The sequence below is a fragment of the Zeus faber genome, assembly GCF_960531495.2.
Source record: "Zeus faber genome assembly, chromosome: 6".
Taxonomy (NCBI): Eukaryota; Metazoa; Chordata; class Actinopteri; order Zeiformes; family Zeidae; genus Zeus; species Zeus faber.
The window spans coordinates 16,639,179-16,659,429 of record NC_137201.1 but is presented as its reverse complement, the minus strand read 5'-3'; the positions used below and the strand labels follow the sequence as shown (position 1 = coordinate 16,659,429).

Genomic DNA, 20,251 nt, shown 5'->3' with positions numbered 1-20,251 from the left:
TGTATTTAAAAAATAAAAATTGTACATGCAGGTCACCTAATGGGGCTGGCCTGGTGCAGTGGCCACAGTATGGAGCAGAAGGTGACTACTTGTCCATTGGGATGGAACAGGAGCCTCGTCTCCACATGAAAAAGGATCCTTTCACATTCATGACTCAAACGCTCCCAGAGAAGATCCGTTTGGCTAGGAAGATGATGGAGCACGGTGAGCTGTAGGGTTGTTTCTTTTGAGACAATTGAAATGACCACTTGGCAAGTTAATTTAAAGAGATAATTAATTGCCGCATCAATGCCTAATTCCATTATGCTTTACTTAATTGTTGATAATTTTTGATCTTATTGATGACTGTGTTCTGTTGAATTTTCTTTTGCCTCATTATAACTAATGTCGGGATATTGTGTTCCTCTATATTACCTAAATACTTGTGTGCACTCACAAAGACACACAAAAGCACCCCGAGCAAAATACATTAGGGTGCCTAAAATGTAAACAGTCAACACAATTTTCACACTTTTTGAAACCAAAGTTATGGACATTTTTCTCATTTATAGTATGTGATATGCTACCAATTTGATATTTGTTCGACACGTCACAACTTAATGTGTGATTCAATGTGCCTTTAACAATACAAGAATGCACACTAATAGAAAATAATGTAAGAATAAGGCATATAGTATGCATTAAAAAGGTATGTATATAGATAAAATCATTATGAAATTGTTCTTTTTGAGTTTCAAGTTCAAGTGCAAGAGATCATTTGTCACATACATATACATACGGACATACATACATATATATATATATATATATATATATATATATATATATATATATGCAGTGAAATGTCATGACACCCGGTGATTACGCACAATAAGCTCTAAAAATACTTAAAATACTAAAAATACCAAAATGTGCGTAATCGACACAAGGTGCTCGCGCAGGCGGCCGCAAGGGGCGGCGCCACGATCGCGATTCTGAGTTTGCTGAATATTTCTGATATACTTTTTTTTTTAATATAAATTACAATTACTTGGTGTGTATTTCCTTTCACTTGATACTTGATTTGTAACGAATAGAGTAGGAATGTCACAAGTTAGCATTATATTCAGAAAATAATGATTTTGAAATACTGTTTCTAACATTTTTCTGTGTGCATGTCATGTTGTCTTGTCATTGCCCTCCTACCAAGCGTCATTAAAGGTGCAGTTTGTAGAATTCATGGAACGGACTTGGCAAAAATTGAATATAATATTCATTAGTATGTCTTAATTTGTATATATAATCTCATCAAAATGAAAATCATTGTGTTGGCGTTCCCTTAGAATGAGCTGTTTGTATCTACATAGGGAGCGGGTATGCTTCATGGAGGCCGCCATGTTGCAACGCCATGTTTCTTCTACAGTAGCCCAGAACAGACAAACCAAATCCTGGCTCTAGAGAGCTTTTGCAAGTTTCGTGGGCACCGCTACTCCAAAGAGGCCGCCATGTTGCATTACCATGGGGAGGGGTATTCAGTTGCAGCAATCTGCAACCCGGCTGCTAGATGCCACAAAATTCTACACACTGCACCTTTAATTGGTTTAATCTTTTTGGTGTAAAGAAATATAATTGGTGTAAGCAAAACATTGTTTTATGGTTTATTTTAAAGTATAGATAATAAAATAATGTTGTTTTTGCATGTGATACTAATACTACATTGAACAACCAGAAAAAGTGCAGGTAAAAGCAGAAGACAAAAATTGATGAATGGATGACCATTTATCTCCTGATACAAAGTTTTTGTGTCTGGATGAAGCCATCTTTACTGACTATAAGCAGACCAGATGACAAGAGATTCATGCAATTCCTTTACCACAAGGTCATATATTTTTATATTCTGTACATTATTGTCCAACTCAGCGGGTCAGAATTGTACTGTTAAACGTCATAGAGTGGTTTTCCAGACAGGGTTTAATCTAAATCAGGACTAAACCAATCTTACTTAAAGGGCAGCTATGACGTTTTGTTTATTTAATTGACAATCCTGAGCTCATGAAGAAGCTGGTTAGATGTTTTGGGGTTTTTTTGTTTTGTTTTTTTTCCTTTTTTACATGCAGAAAGGGCCAAAATACAGCAAAGGGTAAGTTAGGTTTGCGGATAAAAAAGGTAATTCTTTTTTTTGCATCCGTGCCCGTGACGTAACAGGGGGAAGTCGCCGTCTCTCTGCCAGAGCGCAGTGGCAGGGTGCTGGTCAGTCGGCAGGTCATTAAGTTAGTTTCACAGATATGGCAATACGTGGGTAATTACAAAAAGGAGTCTGTAATTGCTGTAATGAAATTATAATGCTGTAATTCTAGGTAGAATTTTATTAAAATGATTCTTAAATTGAATTGCTAGATCATTTCCCCACACCTTAATTCACTGGGGGTGCCAACCTGCAAGTTGCTCTTTAAATTAATCCACAATTTTTTTTTAACAATTTTAAAACCCTAACACCTTTCTGAGTGATTGTTCAATTAAAGACATGCGCCTAATTTAAGATGAATAAGTCCTAGACTAAGGTAATGAAGGACTAGTTATACCAAGACCAGTCTCAGTCTTAGTCCAGATAATCCATTTTCAAGGTCGACCTGAAGGATAAACCTGCCTCTGGCCAGGTGTAATTGAAGCCTTCACTTAGACCTAGATTAGCTCTAGTCTTCCTTCTGGAAATCACATTTTTCATACCAAGACTAGGGCAAGTCTGAGACAATTTTAAATCACGACGATATAAACTATAGAAATGAATCAATCAACCGTAATTGAATCACCGTTTACATTGGCCTGGGTATAAAAACCCCTTTGACCCCATTAAAAAATGTTAAACACAACAAAACACCATGGAGGTCAACTTGTTGCCTTCCATGGTGTTTTGTTGTGATTTAAAGTTTTTTTCTGTAAACCCTCAATGCTGTTACCAGTGCCAGTGTTGGACAGCTGAGGGAGAGACGAGGTACTGTGAACCACCACCTGCCACGACCGGGGTGGCGCCATCATTTCTTCAAGACAACCCTGAGCCAGCCATCCTCAGCCATCCCCACATAACTTAACTGTTTGTTCATTCATGAGGGCAAACAACTGTTTATTAATGTAACAAAATAAAATTAATGGAACTCTGTGGCTCTGCTTACAGTACGTTCCCATTGAATGCTTTGCTGCTGACGACTACGGTATGGTGCTGTCTGTATAATGCTGTATAATCATACTAGGAGAATTTTTATGTTTGAAGAAAGACACACGTTTTTGAGCGTCCCGAATTCGGTCCGGGTTGGCGGCTGCCCCGCCTCGATCTCAAACATCACCAGCAGCCAGCGCGGATCCGCAGGCCCGGTCGGCAGACGTGACATAGACGGAAAAGCACAGATGCTCGGGTAGAAAACAAACTCCTCTCGCAGAAGAACGACAAACTGATCAGAAGTTAACGACTGAAAAAACTGCACTCAGCTATTCAAAGCAGACGAGAGGAGCCCCAGAAGATGCTACGCACGCGTCATCGTGGGAGGAATTGGAGTTTTGCGTTGAAAAAGGGCAAACAGCTGATAAAGCAGAACTTAGGGGCCGAGAGAAAGAGCTGGCGTGAGGTCTTGATCAGGTTGGCGGCTGTCATTCAATCATTGGCAAAAATAAATATTGACGTAAGGGGGACAGACAACAGACCCACTCTACCAGCCAAACAATGGCAACTTTCCAAAAGAGGCAGAGTTTGACCCATCAATGAAAAAAGCCTGTTGGTAAGTTGGAAAGGGGAGCGAACTGCACGTCATATGTGAGGGAAAGAGTGCTCAATCAATTGATAGATTGCGTCAGGGGGGAGATCAGGGAGCGCTTGATTGAAGAAATGAAGCATTCCAAGACCATTCACATTCTAAATGTGAAAAAAAAAAAAAAATTTTTTATTTTTACTTTGTCATAGAACAAAAGCAAACACATTTTTTGGAAAAGTCTCATCTTGTAGGTGATGTGCATACATTTCAATGAGCACGAAACTGAGATATTGACCTTTGAACCCTGACCAGATGTCACCTTTGAAGCCTGGTATCTCATTCATTTAAAGAGCAACCAAAATAAGATCATCTGTTTTGGACAGCTCTAGAAATTGACTTTTAGAGGGCTGGGGACTAGGGGCCTTACATGTAATTTATGGCTTTGCAAATTACATACAGAAATTCGGATAATGCAGGTGTATATTCCCCGACCAAATAAAGCCCTAGTAACAAATGCACGTCATTTTTCACCCTTACTGTACCTTCTTTTCCTTTTTAGGTTTATAGTAATATCACAACTTCACCCATGAGCCAAAATGGCGCAGAATAGTAGTTTGTGTAGTTTCTAGAGTTAAGGATTAGCGTTATGGTTTGAAAGGTTTACAAACCATTTCGCAAATATTACACAATGTATATAACAGTTTGTTTTTGCTCCTGTAGAAGCCTCATCCTGATGTAATGATTATTACAGAGACACGGTTAAAAAAAAAAAAAAAGTGTGTTCTAAACTCACATTAACATCGCGGGTCACAGCGTTTTTCGGCGGAATGGCTCTTCTAAATCTGGTGGCGTGGCTATCTTCATGAAGGAACACCTTCAGCGCTCTGTTGCTGTTCATGAACCTGTCCCCAAACTGTTTGACTTGCTTCTTTTAAACATCAAACTGTCAAAGAGCTCCATACTGACGGTTGCTGGTGTTGGCGCTCGCTCACCTTCAGCTCCAGCCTGCCACCCCAGCCACTCCTCGCTCCCTTTGGCACCCTGCACCAAGTCCGAGTTTGTGCAGATGAGGTGATTTAAATTGGGACACGCTTAAACTCCCTGCCCAGGGTCAAAAACCATGGGGCTCTCTTAATCTCGCTCAGATTATCACCAGTCCCATAGGGTTTATCCCCAAATATCCAGAAAAAGGCTACCCTCATTGATCTTATCCTCACAAACAACCATGATAGGTATATGTCTGGTGTTTCCTGTAGTGACCACTGTTTTATTTCCTGTGTTTGTAATGGTGGTGCAGTTAAACAGCCCGTCTTTATCACCCATAGACGGTTGCTTAAAAACTTTAATGTACAGGCTTTCCTTTATGACTTTGCCACTGTGAAGTGAAATAGGGGGGGGACAGGCTGTGATCCAGAAAAAAAAAACGAAATAAGTGCAATCAGGCTATCCGTAAAGCCAAGCCAAGGTCAGCTTTTTCCAGGAGCAGTTTAATCTCCATGTGTCTAATACAAGGAAGTTTCGGAAGATAGTGAAAGACATGGAGAGTAACACCCCCTTGCCCCCGCGCCCCGTTGATGATATTGCAGTTACAGACAGGGAGTGGATGGCTGAGCTCTTTAATCACCATTCTGTTAAATCTGAGTACCATTTTGACTCAGCCATGCTGCCTCCCCCTCCCAACAGCATCCCCCGGCCCACCAACGCCCCGCCCAATGGCGAGGCCCGCCATACCGCAACAGCCAAGGTGCCCCACCCGGCCACAAGCCTCGAGCGCGCGCTCACGCACGTAGCGTGTTCTGAGCCAGTATGAGCGGTATTAAGATGGCAGGATAGTGGTGAAGCATGCCAAGGCAGGAGTGTGACGGGCAAGTCCCAACAGCTCCTTGCCCCCCAGGCCTCCTAGCTCAGCCCCACTTTACAGCTTCTACCTGCAGGAAAGACGAGTTACTGCGAACCCAGGTTTTGGAAGAACTTAGTGAACCAGCCGGTTTTGATTGATTGCTTTTGAGGTTGGGCGGCCTGTCTCACCTCGGTGGTCAGGAAGTGCTTCGAGAGGCTGATTAAGGATAACATCTGTGCCTCCCTCCCCCGCACCTTGGACCCGCTGCAGTTTGCATACCGGCCGAACAGATCCACGGATGATGCGGTCACGCAGGTACTGCACACCACGCCCATGCACCTTGATGGCCGTAAGGGGGCCTATGTAAGATTGCTGCTCATCGACTTTAGTTCAGCTTTCAATACCATAGTCCCCTCCAGACTGGCTGGCAAGCTGCGGGAGCTAGGACTCAGCACTCCGCTGTGTGCCTGGATCCTGGACTTCTTCTCAGCCCGGCCCCAGGTCGTTCGGGTGGGGAGGCACATGTCCAGCTCCCTCACCCTGAACACAGGATCCCCCCAGGGCTGCGTCCTCAGCCCCCTACTGTACACCCTGTACACACATGACTGTGTGGCCAGGTCCAGCTCAAACACCATCATCAAGTTTGCTGACGACACCGTCGTGGTGGGCCTGATCACCGACGGTGATGAGAAGGCCTACCGCGAGGAGGTGGCTGACCTGTCACTCTGGTGCCAGGACAACAGCCTCCTCCTCAACGTCAGCAAATCAAAGGAGCTGATTGTGGACTTTAGGAGGTGATTACAACTGAGGACGCAAGCGCCGTTGGTGATAAATGGGACTTCTGTCGACAGGGTGAGCAGCTTCAAGTACCTTAACATGGACTTTACATACAGACACTCTTGTGAGAAAGACGAGGCAGCGTCTTTACCACCTCAGGCAGCTGAGGAAATTCCGGGTCTCCGTGAGGATCCTCAAGTCCTTCTACTGTGGAGCAGTGGAGAGCATCCTGACAGGCAACATCACTGCCTGGTTTGGGAACTGTACTGCTCAGGACAGGCGGACCCTGCAGAGGGTGGTGCGTTCAGCCAAACGCTCCACTGGAACTGCCCTCCCCTCCCTGCAGGACTTATACACCAGGAGGTGTAGTAGCAGAGCCCGCAGGATCGTGAAGGATCCTCACCACCCCAACAACGGACTGTTCCAGCTGCTGCGGTCGGGCAAGCGCCTCCGCAGTCACACAGCGAGAACAGAGACTGAGACAAAGTTGAGATTGAGACACTCACACAGGCCCACTGCTTTACTGTACTGTGTGTAGAATACTGTACTGCATACTGTATCACTGTTCTGGGTTACTGCATACTGCGCTGTATTGCTGTTCTGTTCAGTATTACTCTATTGATGTGTCGTACTGTGGTATACTGTACTGTATATCTCCATACTCACTTTATTCACATGCACTTTACTGCACATAAATTGCCTATCCCATATACATAACTCTATTCCCTTTACTTCTGTTTTGTACCCCCACTTTGTATTACCTTCTTGAGTCTTATTTTATTTATATTATTCTGTCCACTAACTACATTACGTTTTAGGAATCAGTTAGTGCCAGTTAGTTGGCTAGGTAGGAATTAGGTTAGCTATTATGTTCGGTGTAGTAGCTTTTGTGCCTCACCTCTGGGTGCGTTGCAAAGACATTTCAGTGCATATATGTATATGTGTATATGTATGTGACATATAAACCTGAATCTTGAACCTTGAGGTGGCGGCATCGGAGGGCCGGTTGGGTGGAGTTTGGGCGGTGAGGCGTGCAGTGCGCATGGGAGGGTGGCGTGTGCACACTTGCAGGTAATTACATTCCTCTGTAATGACTCATTTTAACCACTAGATGTCACCAAGTACGGTGAGACGGTGTACATAAAAAAATAAATAATACAAAAATAATAAAATAAAAATTCTTCATCTTTCGGTTTTTGGGCTTTTGAAAAACTCCTGTTTTCATCTGCGTTAAAGGTGACATTTTTACATTTTATTTGTGCATGCATGTGTCCGCATGCATCATAATCAGAATCAGAATGACTGGATGATGTCTATCTGTACACATTATTTTATGAAGGAATACTGCATGGACATAAAAAACGCTTTAAATCAACATAACAAAAAGTTAAACGGGCCTTATGTTCTTTACAATATATTGAAGGAAACACAGGCGGGACAGAAGGTTTCTGTTCTTTTTTTTTTTATTATTATAATTACTGAAGAGAGCGCTAAAACGGCAAAGCTCCCTGAAGTTAGATGTGAGCAGTTCAGTTGTTCCAACTTATAAGTTCCCCATGAAGCAGACCCTTGAGAATACAACAAAACATGTGTGTTTAAAGGCAAATCAAGCAGCTAGCGCTTATAGATATTAACAATCAAACAGAAATGAATCCAGCGTGACTCCAAATTAAATATCTTCATGCCTTAAACAAACATTGTTCCGTAAATGTCAGTAAAGCGTTTAGAGCGTCTTATACAAAAGTGCTGGCCAGTAGTTTTAAATGATTCGTTACGCTTCCCAGAAAAGTGCACTTGGAGTAATGCCGAGGTCAGACGACACCAATTCAGCCTGATTTTGACCCGATTTTGTCGTGGCCGACAAATTTCCAGTGTCGGGCTCGAATATGAACTTCGGGGACGACGAACGGGCGTCTTTACCCCGTGTAGTGTGACATTAATCAACGAACGGGCGACACCCCGGACGAAAGGTCCGGCATGTCAGAATTATTTTTATTTTCCTGCCTTTACTTCATACTTTGGAGAGTCCCCGCGAGCAGTCGCGCTGTATAATGTTTACCTGGCCTGACGGTATTGAAAAACTGGATTGAGCAGGTATGAAGCCAGGCAAACTTAATGTCAACCATTAAAAAATAAAAAAAGATAACAAGCGTGTTGATTGTGGAAGTGTGGTACAAACATTTCTGTATAATGCAAGAAACGGCACAGCTTTGACGCTTTAATTAAAGGCAAGTTACGTATGCATCGATTCAGCAGCAACCGCTCTTCCAATTAACTACTGTACGGTCATGATATTAATAGTAAATAATAGATTTTATTTGGAGCACAATAAAACAATACATACAAGGGACAACCAAATCTTTATAGCTCCAGGCCAAAGAGCGTCATGATATCAGTCTTCCAAAACTGACTGATGCCTATACATGTGGCTATGGTGATAAGACGGCTGAACCTGTCACATGGTTAGCTCTCGAAATTATTCGGTATTTTTGAGTACATTACAGAAAATTAACCCAATTTAAAAATGCTTATGCTGCAATACAAATAAATGATAACAATATTGGCATTTCGTTATGAATGGAGTGGCATCGGTTTAAGCACCTGAGATGCAGTTTCTCTTTTCAATTCTGTGACGTCCGTAAATCATCCAACTAAATAGTGAGCGAGGCAATGTGCCATACCAAAGTAAACTCATCTCGTGATACTGCAATGATTATGAGTGCACCGCAATTAGATTCAAATCAAATGTAGCATGCGACTGAATATATGGGGCACTAAATTAATTATACTACCATACACTAGAATATATAGGGCACCTCTTCCTCAAATACCGCGCAGTACAGACATGTTGGAACAGGAGGCACATACATTTTTTGTTTGTTATAAGTGGCAGGACATATCATTTATTCTGCAGAGAATAAATAAATAAATACATAAATAAATAAATTAAAATACTCTATGTGAGAAGGGTTCAAATTCTCCCCGGAGAATTTGAACGCAAGGTGGCTGATAGGCATGCTGCACCACAGCAATAAATGTCATATTGAAGGAGGCGATAAAGAGTGACCACTCAGAAGGCCATTCAAAGTGCATGTTAGGAAATAGTAAGAGTCTATCCAGTCAGTGTGACATAACTAGCTTTAGTCTGGTTGGCTTCCTTCAGACTAGAAATCCCATGCTGGGGTATTATATAGCATCTGGAAGCTAAAGGTCAGTAGCCATAGCTTATTGAGGATGTCAGGAGGTGATTTATGTATTCAATATGATGTTTTCTACGCATCATCGTGTGAGGAGAAACTAAGCGGTGGCGGCGCTGAATCAGGACGTCCAGGACTGCATGTTGCGCAGCATGGCCTCAAAGCGCTCCATGCTGGGAGCGTGCGCCTGCGCCAGGCGGTCAGTCAGGCGGCTGTAGAGGCTGAAGGACTTCAGCTCCAGCCAGATAAAGCCGAAGCGGTCCTCGTCGAACAGCACGAACAGCCCCGGCGTGCGCTCCGGACTGGTGAAGCCGTGGCCGGCGATCAGGCCCGTCCCGTAGAAGCTACAGCACCGCACAGAGGACAGGAGTCACGGAATGTTTTTGTTGGGGGGGTTGGAGTTTGGCGTCGGTTAGTGCTGCACTATGGCCAATGGGCGTGAGTCAGTCGTGGGAAATACTTTGTTTGGAACAAAAAACAATGTATTTCCAGTTTTTACGTGACAACGGTATACAGTCGTTGCAAAAACTTTTAAGTGAATTAAATGACATGGTTCGATTCTTTTAAACAACCCAGAAGTCAAAGTGTTAAACAGCCAACGAAGGATGGGTCGAACTAAAAGCTTGTACTGATGGGGCCCTTCGAGCAAAACATCCCAGAGCATCTTGGGAATTGTCATTCCCATTACTAATCACCAAGTATATTATTGAAACAAAGTGTAGTATACTCTACTGATAACAAAAGCTGTTCTCCTTTCTCGTGCGACTCACCACTTCTTGCAGGTTCGAGGGTAGACCTCGTTGCGAGCCATGACCCCCATGGGCAGGATGAAGGGCTGGCCTTCAGTGTGACCCGTGCCGCCGCCGCTGCAGCAGGGCTGGCCGCTCGGAGAGGGGGCCCCGGGGCCCGGCTCTATCCGGCCTGTGTCGGCAGCGCCGACGCAGGCCCCCTCTGGTCCCTCCCGAGGGCCCGTGGACGCACCGTTGGCCTGTCTTTGCGCTTCCCTCTGCACCTCCTCGTGCACGCCCAGCACCAGACGGGAAAGCTCCTCGATGCTGCACTGGCGCTCCAAGTCCGGGAGGACGACGGGCCGGCGCAGGTCCACGTCCAGGGTGAGCTGCCCTGCGGGAACGTTGGGGTCTCCCTGTGGCGAGGGGGATGGGAGGGAGAGGAGAGTATTCATTCAGGTGTTTTGTTATTTCACAACATTATCTAAAGGTACTTTTCGGGACCAAGTTCTTTGGCGACCACGATTTCCCCGGTGGTCAGCCGTCGCCTTTTCTCAACACTCGATCAATTTCAAAGACCGTGATGCCAGTCGCTCAGGTTGACGTCAGCCCAGTGGTTGGAAAAATAAAGTTAAGGCTTAAAAACGTTATTCTCTGGACTGCTTCTGCACAACCCGCACAGGCTCTCACTGCACGTAAACTGCTGCTTCGTGAAAAAAAAAAAAAAGAAATGATGCTGCAGAATTGGACAAACTGTGTTTAAATGAAGTACTAAACTTCAGCACGTACTGTGAGCTTAGTGGCTCTGGCTCCCGCTCCATGGAAACTCAGCATGACAATCTCCAGGCCGTGGCTGCCGTACGTGCCCTTGAAGAGGCCGGACCGCAGCAGGTCAGAGGGCAGCGGTGGAGGCAGGTAGATCCGCCGGTACGTCAGGCAATTACTGCCGAGACAAAACAGGGCCGTCAGAGTTACGGGAGACTATACTTTAGTTATTGTTTATAAATCATCAAGGGAAACACTGGGATGTAGTCTTGCTGAGAGTGACGACTTACTCATATTGGCTGGTGTAAATGAATTTCATTAGGATTAGCTCCTGCATGTGCTCGTGGAAGATGTCTTCCAGCGTGCGTCCCCATTCTTCCTCCAACCAGGTCCTAAACTCCTGTAAACACACACACACACACACGCGTTGCACAACGTGGAGTAGAATTTAAGAGCAATGAAAACAAGTGTACCAGCAACATCTCTGAGACAAATTGTTGTTGACGTTGGGTCAAAGTCGTCCCTAAATCCCGATGTGCGGCCTCACCTCCTGTCTGCCTCCCGGCATGCGGTGATGGTCGGTCTGGTTACATTTAGTGGAAAACTCGTCCTTCTTAACGGTCTGAAAATGAAACAGCGTTAGAGCTCGATGGGGCGAGTTAGAAGATCACAAACTCAGCGTGTCTGCAGGTGTCCGAAAGTTCCATTTAGGTCCTCTGAAAGAGAAATTGAAGCAAAATCCAAGTCTGACTTTTGGACAAATTGTTTGTGGTACGTCTGGAGTATTGGTGTTCAGGGTTTTAGAAGATCACAAATGTTTTCTGCTGCAGAGGAATGTAACAAATTCTGACAAAAACAAATATACGGATACATAAACTCAGCTACAAATATTCAGATTAAGACTATTTCATGACTGTTAAGAACTAATAATTGTAAGACTAAATTTAACCCATTTTAAAGACTTTTTAAAGATCCTTCCTGAGCTCAGTAAAACTCTGCTGTAGGTCCACAGGTTTCATCCTTGCAATTACATTTTCCTGGTACACGTGGACTGACTTAGAGACTTAATTAAGGATTTTTGTTAGCGATGCACCGACGCAACTTTCTTGGCCGATTCAGACTTATTTTATTTATTTATTTTAAGTCTGACCTTCCGCTTCCAATTTTGGCTGATTCCCATGATCTTGCTTTCTCAGAACTATGATCTAGACCAGCGATTCCCAACCTATGGGCCGCGAGAATACCACTTTTATGTGGAAACGCAAAAGATTTACCGCAGAGTTATATTTGTCGCAGCAAAGGGATTGAATTGGTTGTTTATTGGGTGATAGGGACCAGACAGTGGACTGGGCACAGCCCTTTCACTATTTTGAGTAAGTTGGGAGACGCTCTGCAGGAAAGTAAGTGAAGGGGGGAGCGCACTTTGAAGGAGGTGGAGGGAGGGATGTACAGGAGAAAGCTGCACACAGTGTGCGCGGTTCCCTGATGGTCTGAATAAGTCGCTAAATCTAGCGAGAAAGTCTCGAAGTTGTCAACACTGGAAGTGAAAATAGCAAAGTAACTGCTCTCCCCACTACATATCCATCTTTGATGTTGCCGGGACCAACCAGTCAGATATAAGTAAACTCTGATTATTTTGTGGCATGTTTATGACTGGCCAAATCGACAAGGACAAAACACAATTGCGAGCTTTGTATCTTCTTCACTCACGGTCAAGAACTTCCGCGCTGACGATATGTCAGCGTGTGTGTGTGTGTGTGTGTGTGTGTGTGTGTGGTGGGATGTTACTGTCTGTGCCGCTGTGCATGCGCATGACGTGAACAGTCATGCGGCGCGTGCCTGTAAATTTGGCACAGAATCGGATCTGACACCGATCGGCCGGTCGCCGGGGCCGGCTGATCAGTCGGTGCGTCTCTAGTTTCTGTGTTAAAGAGACTGCGGGGGACTCACCTGTATGTCGCCTTTGTGTGGACCCTTATGTCCGTACATACACTCCACGACAGCTTTTTTGCTCTCCCACATGTGGATGCGAAAGAGCGGCCGCCGTCTCATGGGATCCTCCACACGGGGGTCATGAGGGGGCAGATACATCCAGCCGATGATGAACAGGCCGTCCACCTGGAAATGACAGAGACACTCGCTGTCAGGGTGAAACTGAACTCTGCCTCTTACAGACACAGCGGCTGGGGACCGTGAAAGCAGCTCCTTTTCAGCCCGAGTTGCTCAGAATTGGTTTTATCATAAGAGTGAGATATAATGGGACGACATTTATTATTAGGTGTTACAGCAGCAAAAGTTGACAAACAGTGCAAGTTCTGAAGAGGAGTGCATTTTAAAGAAGAGAAAAACAAAATGATAATAAAATATATGGACATATACGTATAAACAGAAGTTAAAAGCCAGTCGTACTTGTACAACTATGATACTGTAACTAGAGAGCCCCATACGGGATTGTGTGTAGATATAATCCTGCATCCATCCATTTTCATTCTGCTTATCCAGGTCTGGGTTGCGGAGGCAGCAGGCTTAACAGGGTGGCCCATGCTTCCTTTTCCCGAGCAACTTCCTCCAGCACGTCTCGGAGAATTCCGAAGCGTTCCCATGCCAGCTGGGAGATGTGATGATGATGAGATACTATCCTCCTCCCAGTTGGCTGTGCCCGGTGCATATCCAAAAGGAGGTGCCCGGGGGGCATCCTTACCAGATGCCCGAACCACCTCACCTGGCTCCTCTCGATGCCGAGGAGCTTCTACTGAGGTCCTCCCAGAGGACTCTGCCTCCCGACTCAGCTCTCTTCCCGACGGCGGTCGAGTAAAGTGCCTGCATTACTGCCGACGCTGCATCCATCCGTCTGTCAATCTCACGCTCCCTCTTACCCTCACTCGTGAATAACACGCTGAGATACCTAAACTCCTCCACTTAGGTCAGCTGCTCTCTCCCCATGCGGAGGATATGAACACAACTCTCGCTCCGGTTGTATAGGGACTGAATGGCGCATAGCAGCGGCCCCGCTATCCCATACTCCCGTAGTACCTCCCAGAGAACCTCTCGGGGCACACGGTCATAGGCTTTTTCCAGGTCTGCAAAACACATGTAGACTGGTCTGGCGAATCCCCACGACCCTCAAGGATCCCTGAGAGGGTAAATAGTTGGTCCGGTGTTCCTCGGCCGGGACGACATCCGCATTGTTCCTCCTGTATCCGAGGTTTGACTACCGGCCGCATCCTCCTTTCCAGCATCCTGGCATAGGCTTTTCCAGGGAGGCTGAGCAGTGTGATCCCTCAATATGGCGCACACCCTCCAGTCCTATCTCTGCAAGCTACACCTCATTCAGATGGGAATAATAAAAAAAGAAGAAGCGGAAGAAGGGAACAATAATAATAATAATTATTATTATAAATATAGCTGTAGGCAGCAATACACAGGGTCCCGTTTAGTCATGTTAGGTACGTATTACAGGTTTTAAAAGAAAAGGACGGTTACTCCTCGAGCTGGACGATATGGCAAAAAAAAAAATAATAATAATAATAATAATTAATTTTGATCGATGTCAATAATTATCACAGTATATATTTAATAATAATAATAATAATAATAATAATAATAATAATAATAATGCTCAATTAACAGTTTTAAGTGTATTCTCATGGCTTTATGTTAAACACTGAATAAATAAAATAAAAACAGGTAAATAAAAAAATGACATAAATAAAATAAATAACAATATTATTTATGTTTTTTTTTTTTTTTTAATTTACATCTGAAACGTCCTTGTTCCAACGAGATCTCAACCGTGTGTGTCTGTGTGTACTGCGGTTGCCGTGTTTCAGATGCTTTTATCCCGAAAAACACCAAGAAAACAATAAGAGTTCCCTGCGGGCTGGATCGCTAATAATAGTAGAGAGTATAGAATTACAATACCGCATCTATATATTTACATATTTTGATCACTGCCTCACACCAAGCAAAAATCAATAAACAGTACAAACAAAAGAACCAAAGAAAACCAAAAATAGTCTGTGTGAGACTTTCTACTCACCACAACATTAAGCAGCCCGCCATATGGGCCAATATCAGGCTGCCAGAGACCCAAGATATTTCTATAGGGGTGAAGCACTGAAACACACAAGCACACACACACGCACACACACACACAAGCACACACACACACAAGCGCACACACACACAAGCACAAGCACACACACACACACACACACACACACACACACACACACACACACACACACACACACACACACACACACACACACACACACACACACACACACACACACACACACATTAGTTTCTTGAATGTTTCGCCAAATGCATGTGAGCTCAAACCAGGAAAATATTGTTAGTCATACAGTACATGAAATAAAACACGCCATCAACAAGCGGAATTGGTTTAATTGGTGTGCCATCACAGCTTTGGGATGAGCTGATGATCTGTTGGGGCTGTCACCGTCCTGACATTTTAGCTGATGATAAACTGTCAGTCAAATAACGCCAATTAATGAATGAATTTTCTTTGTCACTATCATAGTATAAGCCCAGGATAGTGTAATATTACACATACACCAGGAAGAAGAAATACAAATTGTGGTTCATTTGCCGTGTACAATTCCCTTGACATTTGGACGAAAACGTCCAATTATGGAATCGAAAGGATTTTGCTAAATGGTTGCAATCGGCTGAAATAATTGTGACAGCCCTAACATCTACTACAAGTCTGCGTCTGAAAGCTAATCAGAAGGGTATTCTGGGCATGAGGGTGTGATCTGTGCAGCCAGAGAGGGTTTCCAAATGTGTGTGTGCGCGCGCGCGCACACACACATAGAACACACAGAGCGCATGTTTGTTATTAAGTTGTTTGAAGTGTTTTGTCCAACTGTCTAGGGTGAAAGTAATAAGTGATGAGGAAACTCTGCAGGCAGCGGAGTGATAGCTTGGCGCCCGGGTCAACAAAACGAGGTTGTCATACACACAGCCCCGCATGCCGGGGACATTGCATTCCGTGGGGACAGAAGCACGTACGGTTCCTGTACACGTCCCTATAGTCCGTGTGCTCGTGGTCGGGAAGGAGCTTCACGAAGCGTCCGGACGTCACGCGAGGGTTCACACCTAGAGCCGTGCACGCCACACACGCACATGGTAGTGTAATAAACAGTAGTGGGCCATTACTACGTACCTACATCTAAAAAGACTTTTGAATGGTAGTTGTTATTGCGGAAGGGCAATTCTCATATTGCCGCATTTATCTTTATTATACCGCGTGACACAAGAACAGAGACATGATCTCCACATCAAAACACAATTTGCCGTAATACTCCCTTATTTGCCGCGATTCATGAGCACCTTTCCAGAATACCAGAGTGGGCTTCACAGCCCAAGACCCCATTTTCATTATCAATCGTGCTGAAGGCCAAAAAAAAAGTCATCAATACAGGATAAAAGACTTGAACTCACGTTTAACGTAGAGGTCCTGGCTGGAGACGCCTCCAAGCTCCATCTTACGCAGGTCCTCCTTCATGCCAAACTCTGGAGGTGAAAAATACCAGCGAAAACAGAAACGCACTTTACAAAGATCTGCAAAGGATCGGGCGGCCCGCGTGAACAAGGTAAACTAGGACTATCACAAACATTCTTGCATAGACTGTTAATGTGTTGCAATTCAATTGTGTAATTGAACGTAAAATTGCAAACATGAACTTGGCGGTGGGGATGGGGACGGACTGCTTGTGGAACACTCAACACAGATCAATTTAAAGCGATTGTAATACTTTGAAACGCTTGAAACATTCCAACATTGCGAAGTTAATGAGTAGAATGTAGCTGTAAAATGAAATAAATTGCGAAATGCAGTCCATATAATCCATACTCCACTTTATCCTGTTCAATAAAAACAATAAAACAAACAAGGTCAGGGTGTTCAGCTATTGAATCTGATTGGCAATCGTTCAACAGCAGTCTGTCTATTTTGAAAGAGGGAAAGTTCAAATGTCGGACATTTGAAGAGCGGAATGTGGTGAAAGCGTTTTATTCCGATTTTATTGTTTTTGCTGGGATGTCTAGATCTCTTTTTTGTTTAACTCTCTACACTGTGTGAATCCCCCTGAAGTGCTTGTGTGCAGTCCAGTCAGTGAACCCAAATGTGATGCAACAGATGAGCGACGACGCCTAACCAAGGGTTCTGCATCAGAGTTAAATTTTTATTACTTTTAAGACAAATTTCGAACAAACTCTAAGACTTATTTTGGACCAGTAATCGTTCTCTTATTCAATAAAATATAACGGTAAGTACTGTACATTTTACATTTACATTTAGTCATTTGGCAGATTTTTTGCTACAGAGCAGGGGTAGCTATTAGGTAGAAATATTATGAATGTGAGGATTCTATGTAATGTAATGTGACAAATGCTGTCTCCCCGTTACAGAAGTGCAGGATTTATTATTTACAATATCCAATTTTTACCTAATTAAATCCCAAAGCGACGTGGGGAACACACGTTTTATTTGGAACGGAACAGTCCCTTAACTCGGTTGTGTTTAAAAATGTTGCATACATGTAGGAAACAAGTTAAAATAAATAGACCTAAAATAAAGACAAGCGCGGGAGCCGGCGCACACCTGGAGGACACCTGTTTCTCTGGAGGAGAAACAAAAAAGAAAAATTGTAAACTGCACCAACATCGTTTCAATGCTCAGATTTTTCCTGGCGGATAAAAATAAAATAAAAATCTTCCGTCATCAATCGCTATCGATGGAGTCGATCGGTGTTAGAGGATTTAATCGTAAATCTTGCCAAGCCTGGTTGTCATAGGTTTCCTTGAGATCAGACAGGAAAATCTCAAAATTACTTTTTTCCCCCCACCCACAGAACTTTAGACAGGTAAGTAAAAAAACCAATAATAATTAAAAAAAAAAATCTGACAAAAGATTTCCGTTAAAATTAAGACGTCATACATTCATTGTACGACTTTTAATGTCTAGTATTTGTGAAAACTGAATTGAAGACATTTAAAGACTCTTTCAAAAGGAGCTGATGACACATTTCAACAGTGTTACTGTACCTGTACTCTGCAGGCCTGGCCTGTGTGATGCACACCACTTTGGTCCGGGTCACAATTGTTTTACTTTCATTTGCATATATACACACATACATATAAATTGTGATTCTGCCCTCCTACCCCTATTTTTTTATGTCCTCTATTAATATCGATTCTTTTTGTTGGGATAACTTTTTTTGCCTTCGGAGCTTGCCAGGTCTCGTTGTCACTGTACTGCACTTCTATGACAGCGTGCGAGAAATATAAATCTTGAATAAGTTACTTTAAGAGCTGCCGCTCGGAATCAATAGAGAAAGCTTTTAGGGGGGAAAATGATTTCCTGTAAACCCAAGCAATGTGTCACTGATAAAAAAAAAAAAGCGAAACAGACACAACCATGTATTTATCTAAGGACAGACAGACAGATAAGGAAAATATGAGCAATATACAATAAACTAAAAACTAAAAATAAACAAACCTGTGTCAACCTGCATGTCTCCAAATCCAAGACACGCAATCAATCAACACATGAATGGCACTTCCATAAATATGTATAATAAGCAGCCGGATCATCAATAATAATATGATTATTCACCCTCCTTGCAGCGTCTCCTCCAGATGGTCTCAGTGCTGAGTATCTGCCTGAACTGCTTGCAGACCAGGGCCACACTTGGCAGCGCTGCCCCGGGTAGTAAGGAGAAGATCTCCACCAGTAGCTCCGGGGGCAGGTCCAGGAGGGACTGCGGGTTCGGCGGTCCGGTGTTGGCCCGATCCGGACACCCGGGTCTGGTGGCGGCACCGTCAGGGGCGTCTTTCCCAAGGCCGCCGCCGCCGCCGCCGACGTCGGCTCGCTGTGGGCCCACGATCCGCTCCGCCCCCTCCTCGTCCATGTCCAGGTCCGAGTCGCTCCCCTGGTCCTCTTGGTTGTGCCGCTGTCGCCGCCTGCACCGCCGCGACTGGCCCACCCCGCAGAGCCTGGCGCACACAGCCATCCGTGGTCAGAGACGCGGGCGCCCGTTACATCACCGCAACAAGAAGGCGCTGCGGGGCTGCAGCGGCGGAACACCCTCGACGGCTGCTGCTCGGAGCCCGTGCGCATGCGCGCCAGGGGCGGAAACGTCGCTGGCCGACGTCACCTCGTGGTTTCTCGCTGGCGTGGACGTTTTAAAGGAGCGACGCGTCGAGATGGAACAAAAATCTGTATTATTATGATTATTATTATTATTCTTATTTTATTTTTATTTTTTTTGCTTTCTTCTTGTTCAGAAAAGTGCAAGGGTCACAGCAGCTCACAACAAAACAACAGGCAATACGCAGTAATAAGAATACAAACAAACAAAACAAAAAAAAATACAGTCAACCTCAACAAACAGCAACCAGTGGGTTGCCAACGAGACTATCATATGGAATCAATTTTGCTTCGTGTGCTTCAAACTACAGGAGGGAATACTTTTTGAGCTATCCGGGAATCGGACCTCGACCCTTCTAATCCACAGTCTGGCGCGTTATGTTAACATTAACATGGCGTATTCGATTTTCGTATAGATTATTAACAGGCGCCGAGGCACATCATAAATACTATCTGTACTCATGTGTCGCGTCAGACACAACAACTTCTTTTAGGGGGATCACAAGCACAGTACAACTCGGACTTTTGACTTTGAATCGCCATAAATCTGAACACCGTGGAACGTGATCAACGGCTACAAATAAAAATAAAAAAAAAGTTCACCTCACCCCCACCGGGTACTCTGTCCACCCAGTTCCACGGTGGCATTCACATGCAAGTTTTGTACACATCCCCTCATAGCAATGTTATTGATTTAGGAAATAATATGCCAATTCTTTGACGTAATGAGTGATTTATTAATCGTCATACCTTTTTTTTCCCACTTTACTGTGAAGCTACCTCGAAATCGAACCCTATTTAAATGGTGAGCGGTATTCAAAACGTTAGTGTATGAAGTTTTTCATCGTCGTAATCCCTTTTTGTGTGTGTGTGTGTGTGTGTGTGTCGCTCTGCGAAAGGCGGAAAAACCTGACACTCATTGGCTGACAAAAGACGGACAATTCTGGACGTCGCGGTGAAAGATGATGGAATTTTGGAATAATTCTGTTTTACAAAGATGGAAATGAAAAGACGCGTTTGTTCGAAATGTACAGCCTATCCGC

At 44.1% G+C, this 20,251-nt stretch overlaps 2 protein-coding genes across 2 annotated transcripts in view; one reads left to right on the top strand and one right to left on the bottom strand.

Annotated features, from left to right (window-relative positions):
* Positions 1 to 3,117, top strand: part of ces2b (carboxylesterase 2b) — a 28,067-nt gene extending 24,950 nt beyond the window's left edge. Inside the window, exon 39 of the mRNA XM_080002089.1 lies at positions 32 to 3,117. Within this exon, the coding sequence (XP_079858215.1) occupies positions 32 to 215 (184 nt within the window). The 3' untranslated portion in view covers positions 216 to 3,117. The remainder of the gene's footprint in view (positions 1 to 31) is intronic.
* A 5,515-nt stretch (positions 3,118 to 8,632) lies between these two features.
* Positions 8,633 to 19,144, bottom strand: fbxo31 (F-box protein 31). Its single transcript, XM_080002090.1, has 9 exons — positions 18,675 to 19,144; positions 16,499 to 16,570; positions 15,069 to 15,145; positions 12,980 to 13,147; positions 11,577 to 11,651; positions 11,320 to 11,429; positions 11,054 to 11,207; positions 10,307 to 10,680; positions 8,633 to 9,880 (listed from the first exon to the last, which is right to left on the bottom strand). The coding sequence occupies exons 1-9, from the start codon at positions 19,069 to 19,071 to the stop codon at positions 9,658 to 9,660; spliced, it is 1,650 nt and encodes a 549-aa protein (XP_079858216.1). The 5' UTR covers positions 19,072 to 19,144; the 3' UTR covers positions 8,633 to 9,657.
* Positions 19,145 to 20,251: the final 1,107 nt, after the last annotated feature.

Coding starts and splice junctions, on each gene's coding strand:
- fbxo31 (XM_080002090.1), bottom strand. CDS start 19,071: ATGGCTGTGTGCGCCAGGCTCTGCGGGGTGGGCCAGTCGCGGCGGTGC. Junction 10,681..11,053: donor CCAGAGCCACTAAGCTCACA/GTACGTGCTGAA, acceptor CCCTCGCCACAG/GGAGACCCCAACGTTCCCGC. Junction 9,881..10,306: donor CCTCGAACCTGCAAGAAGTG/GTGAGTCGCACG, acceptor GCGGTGCTGTAG/CTTCTACGGGACGGGCCTGA.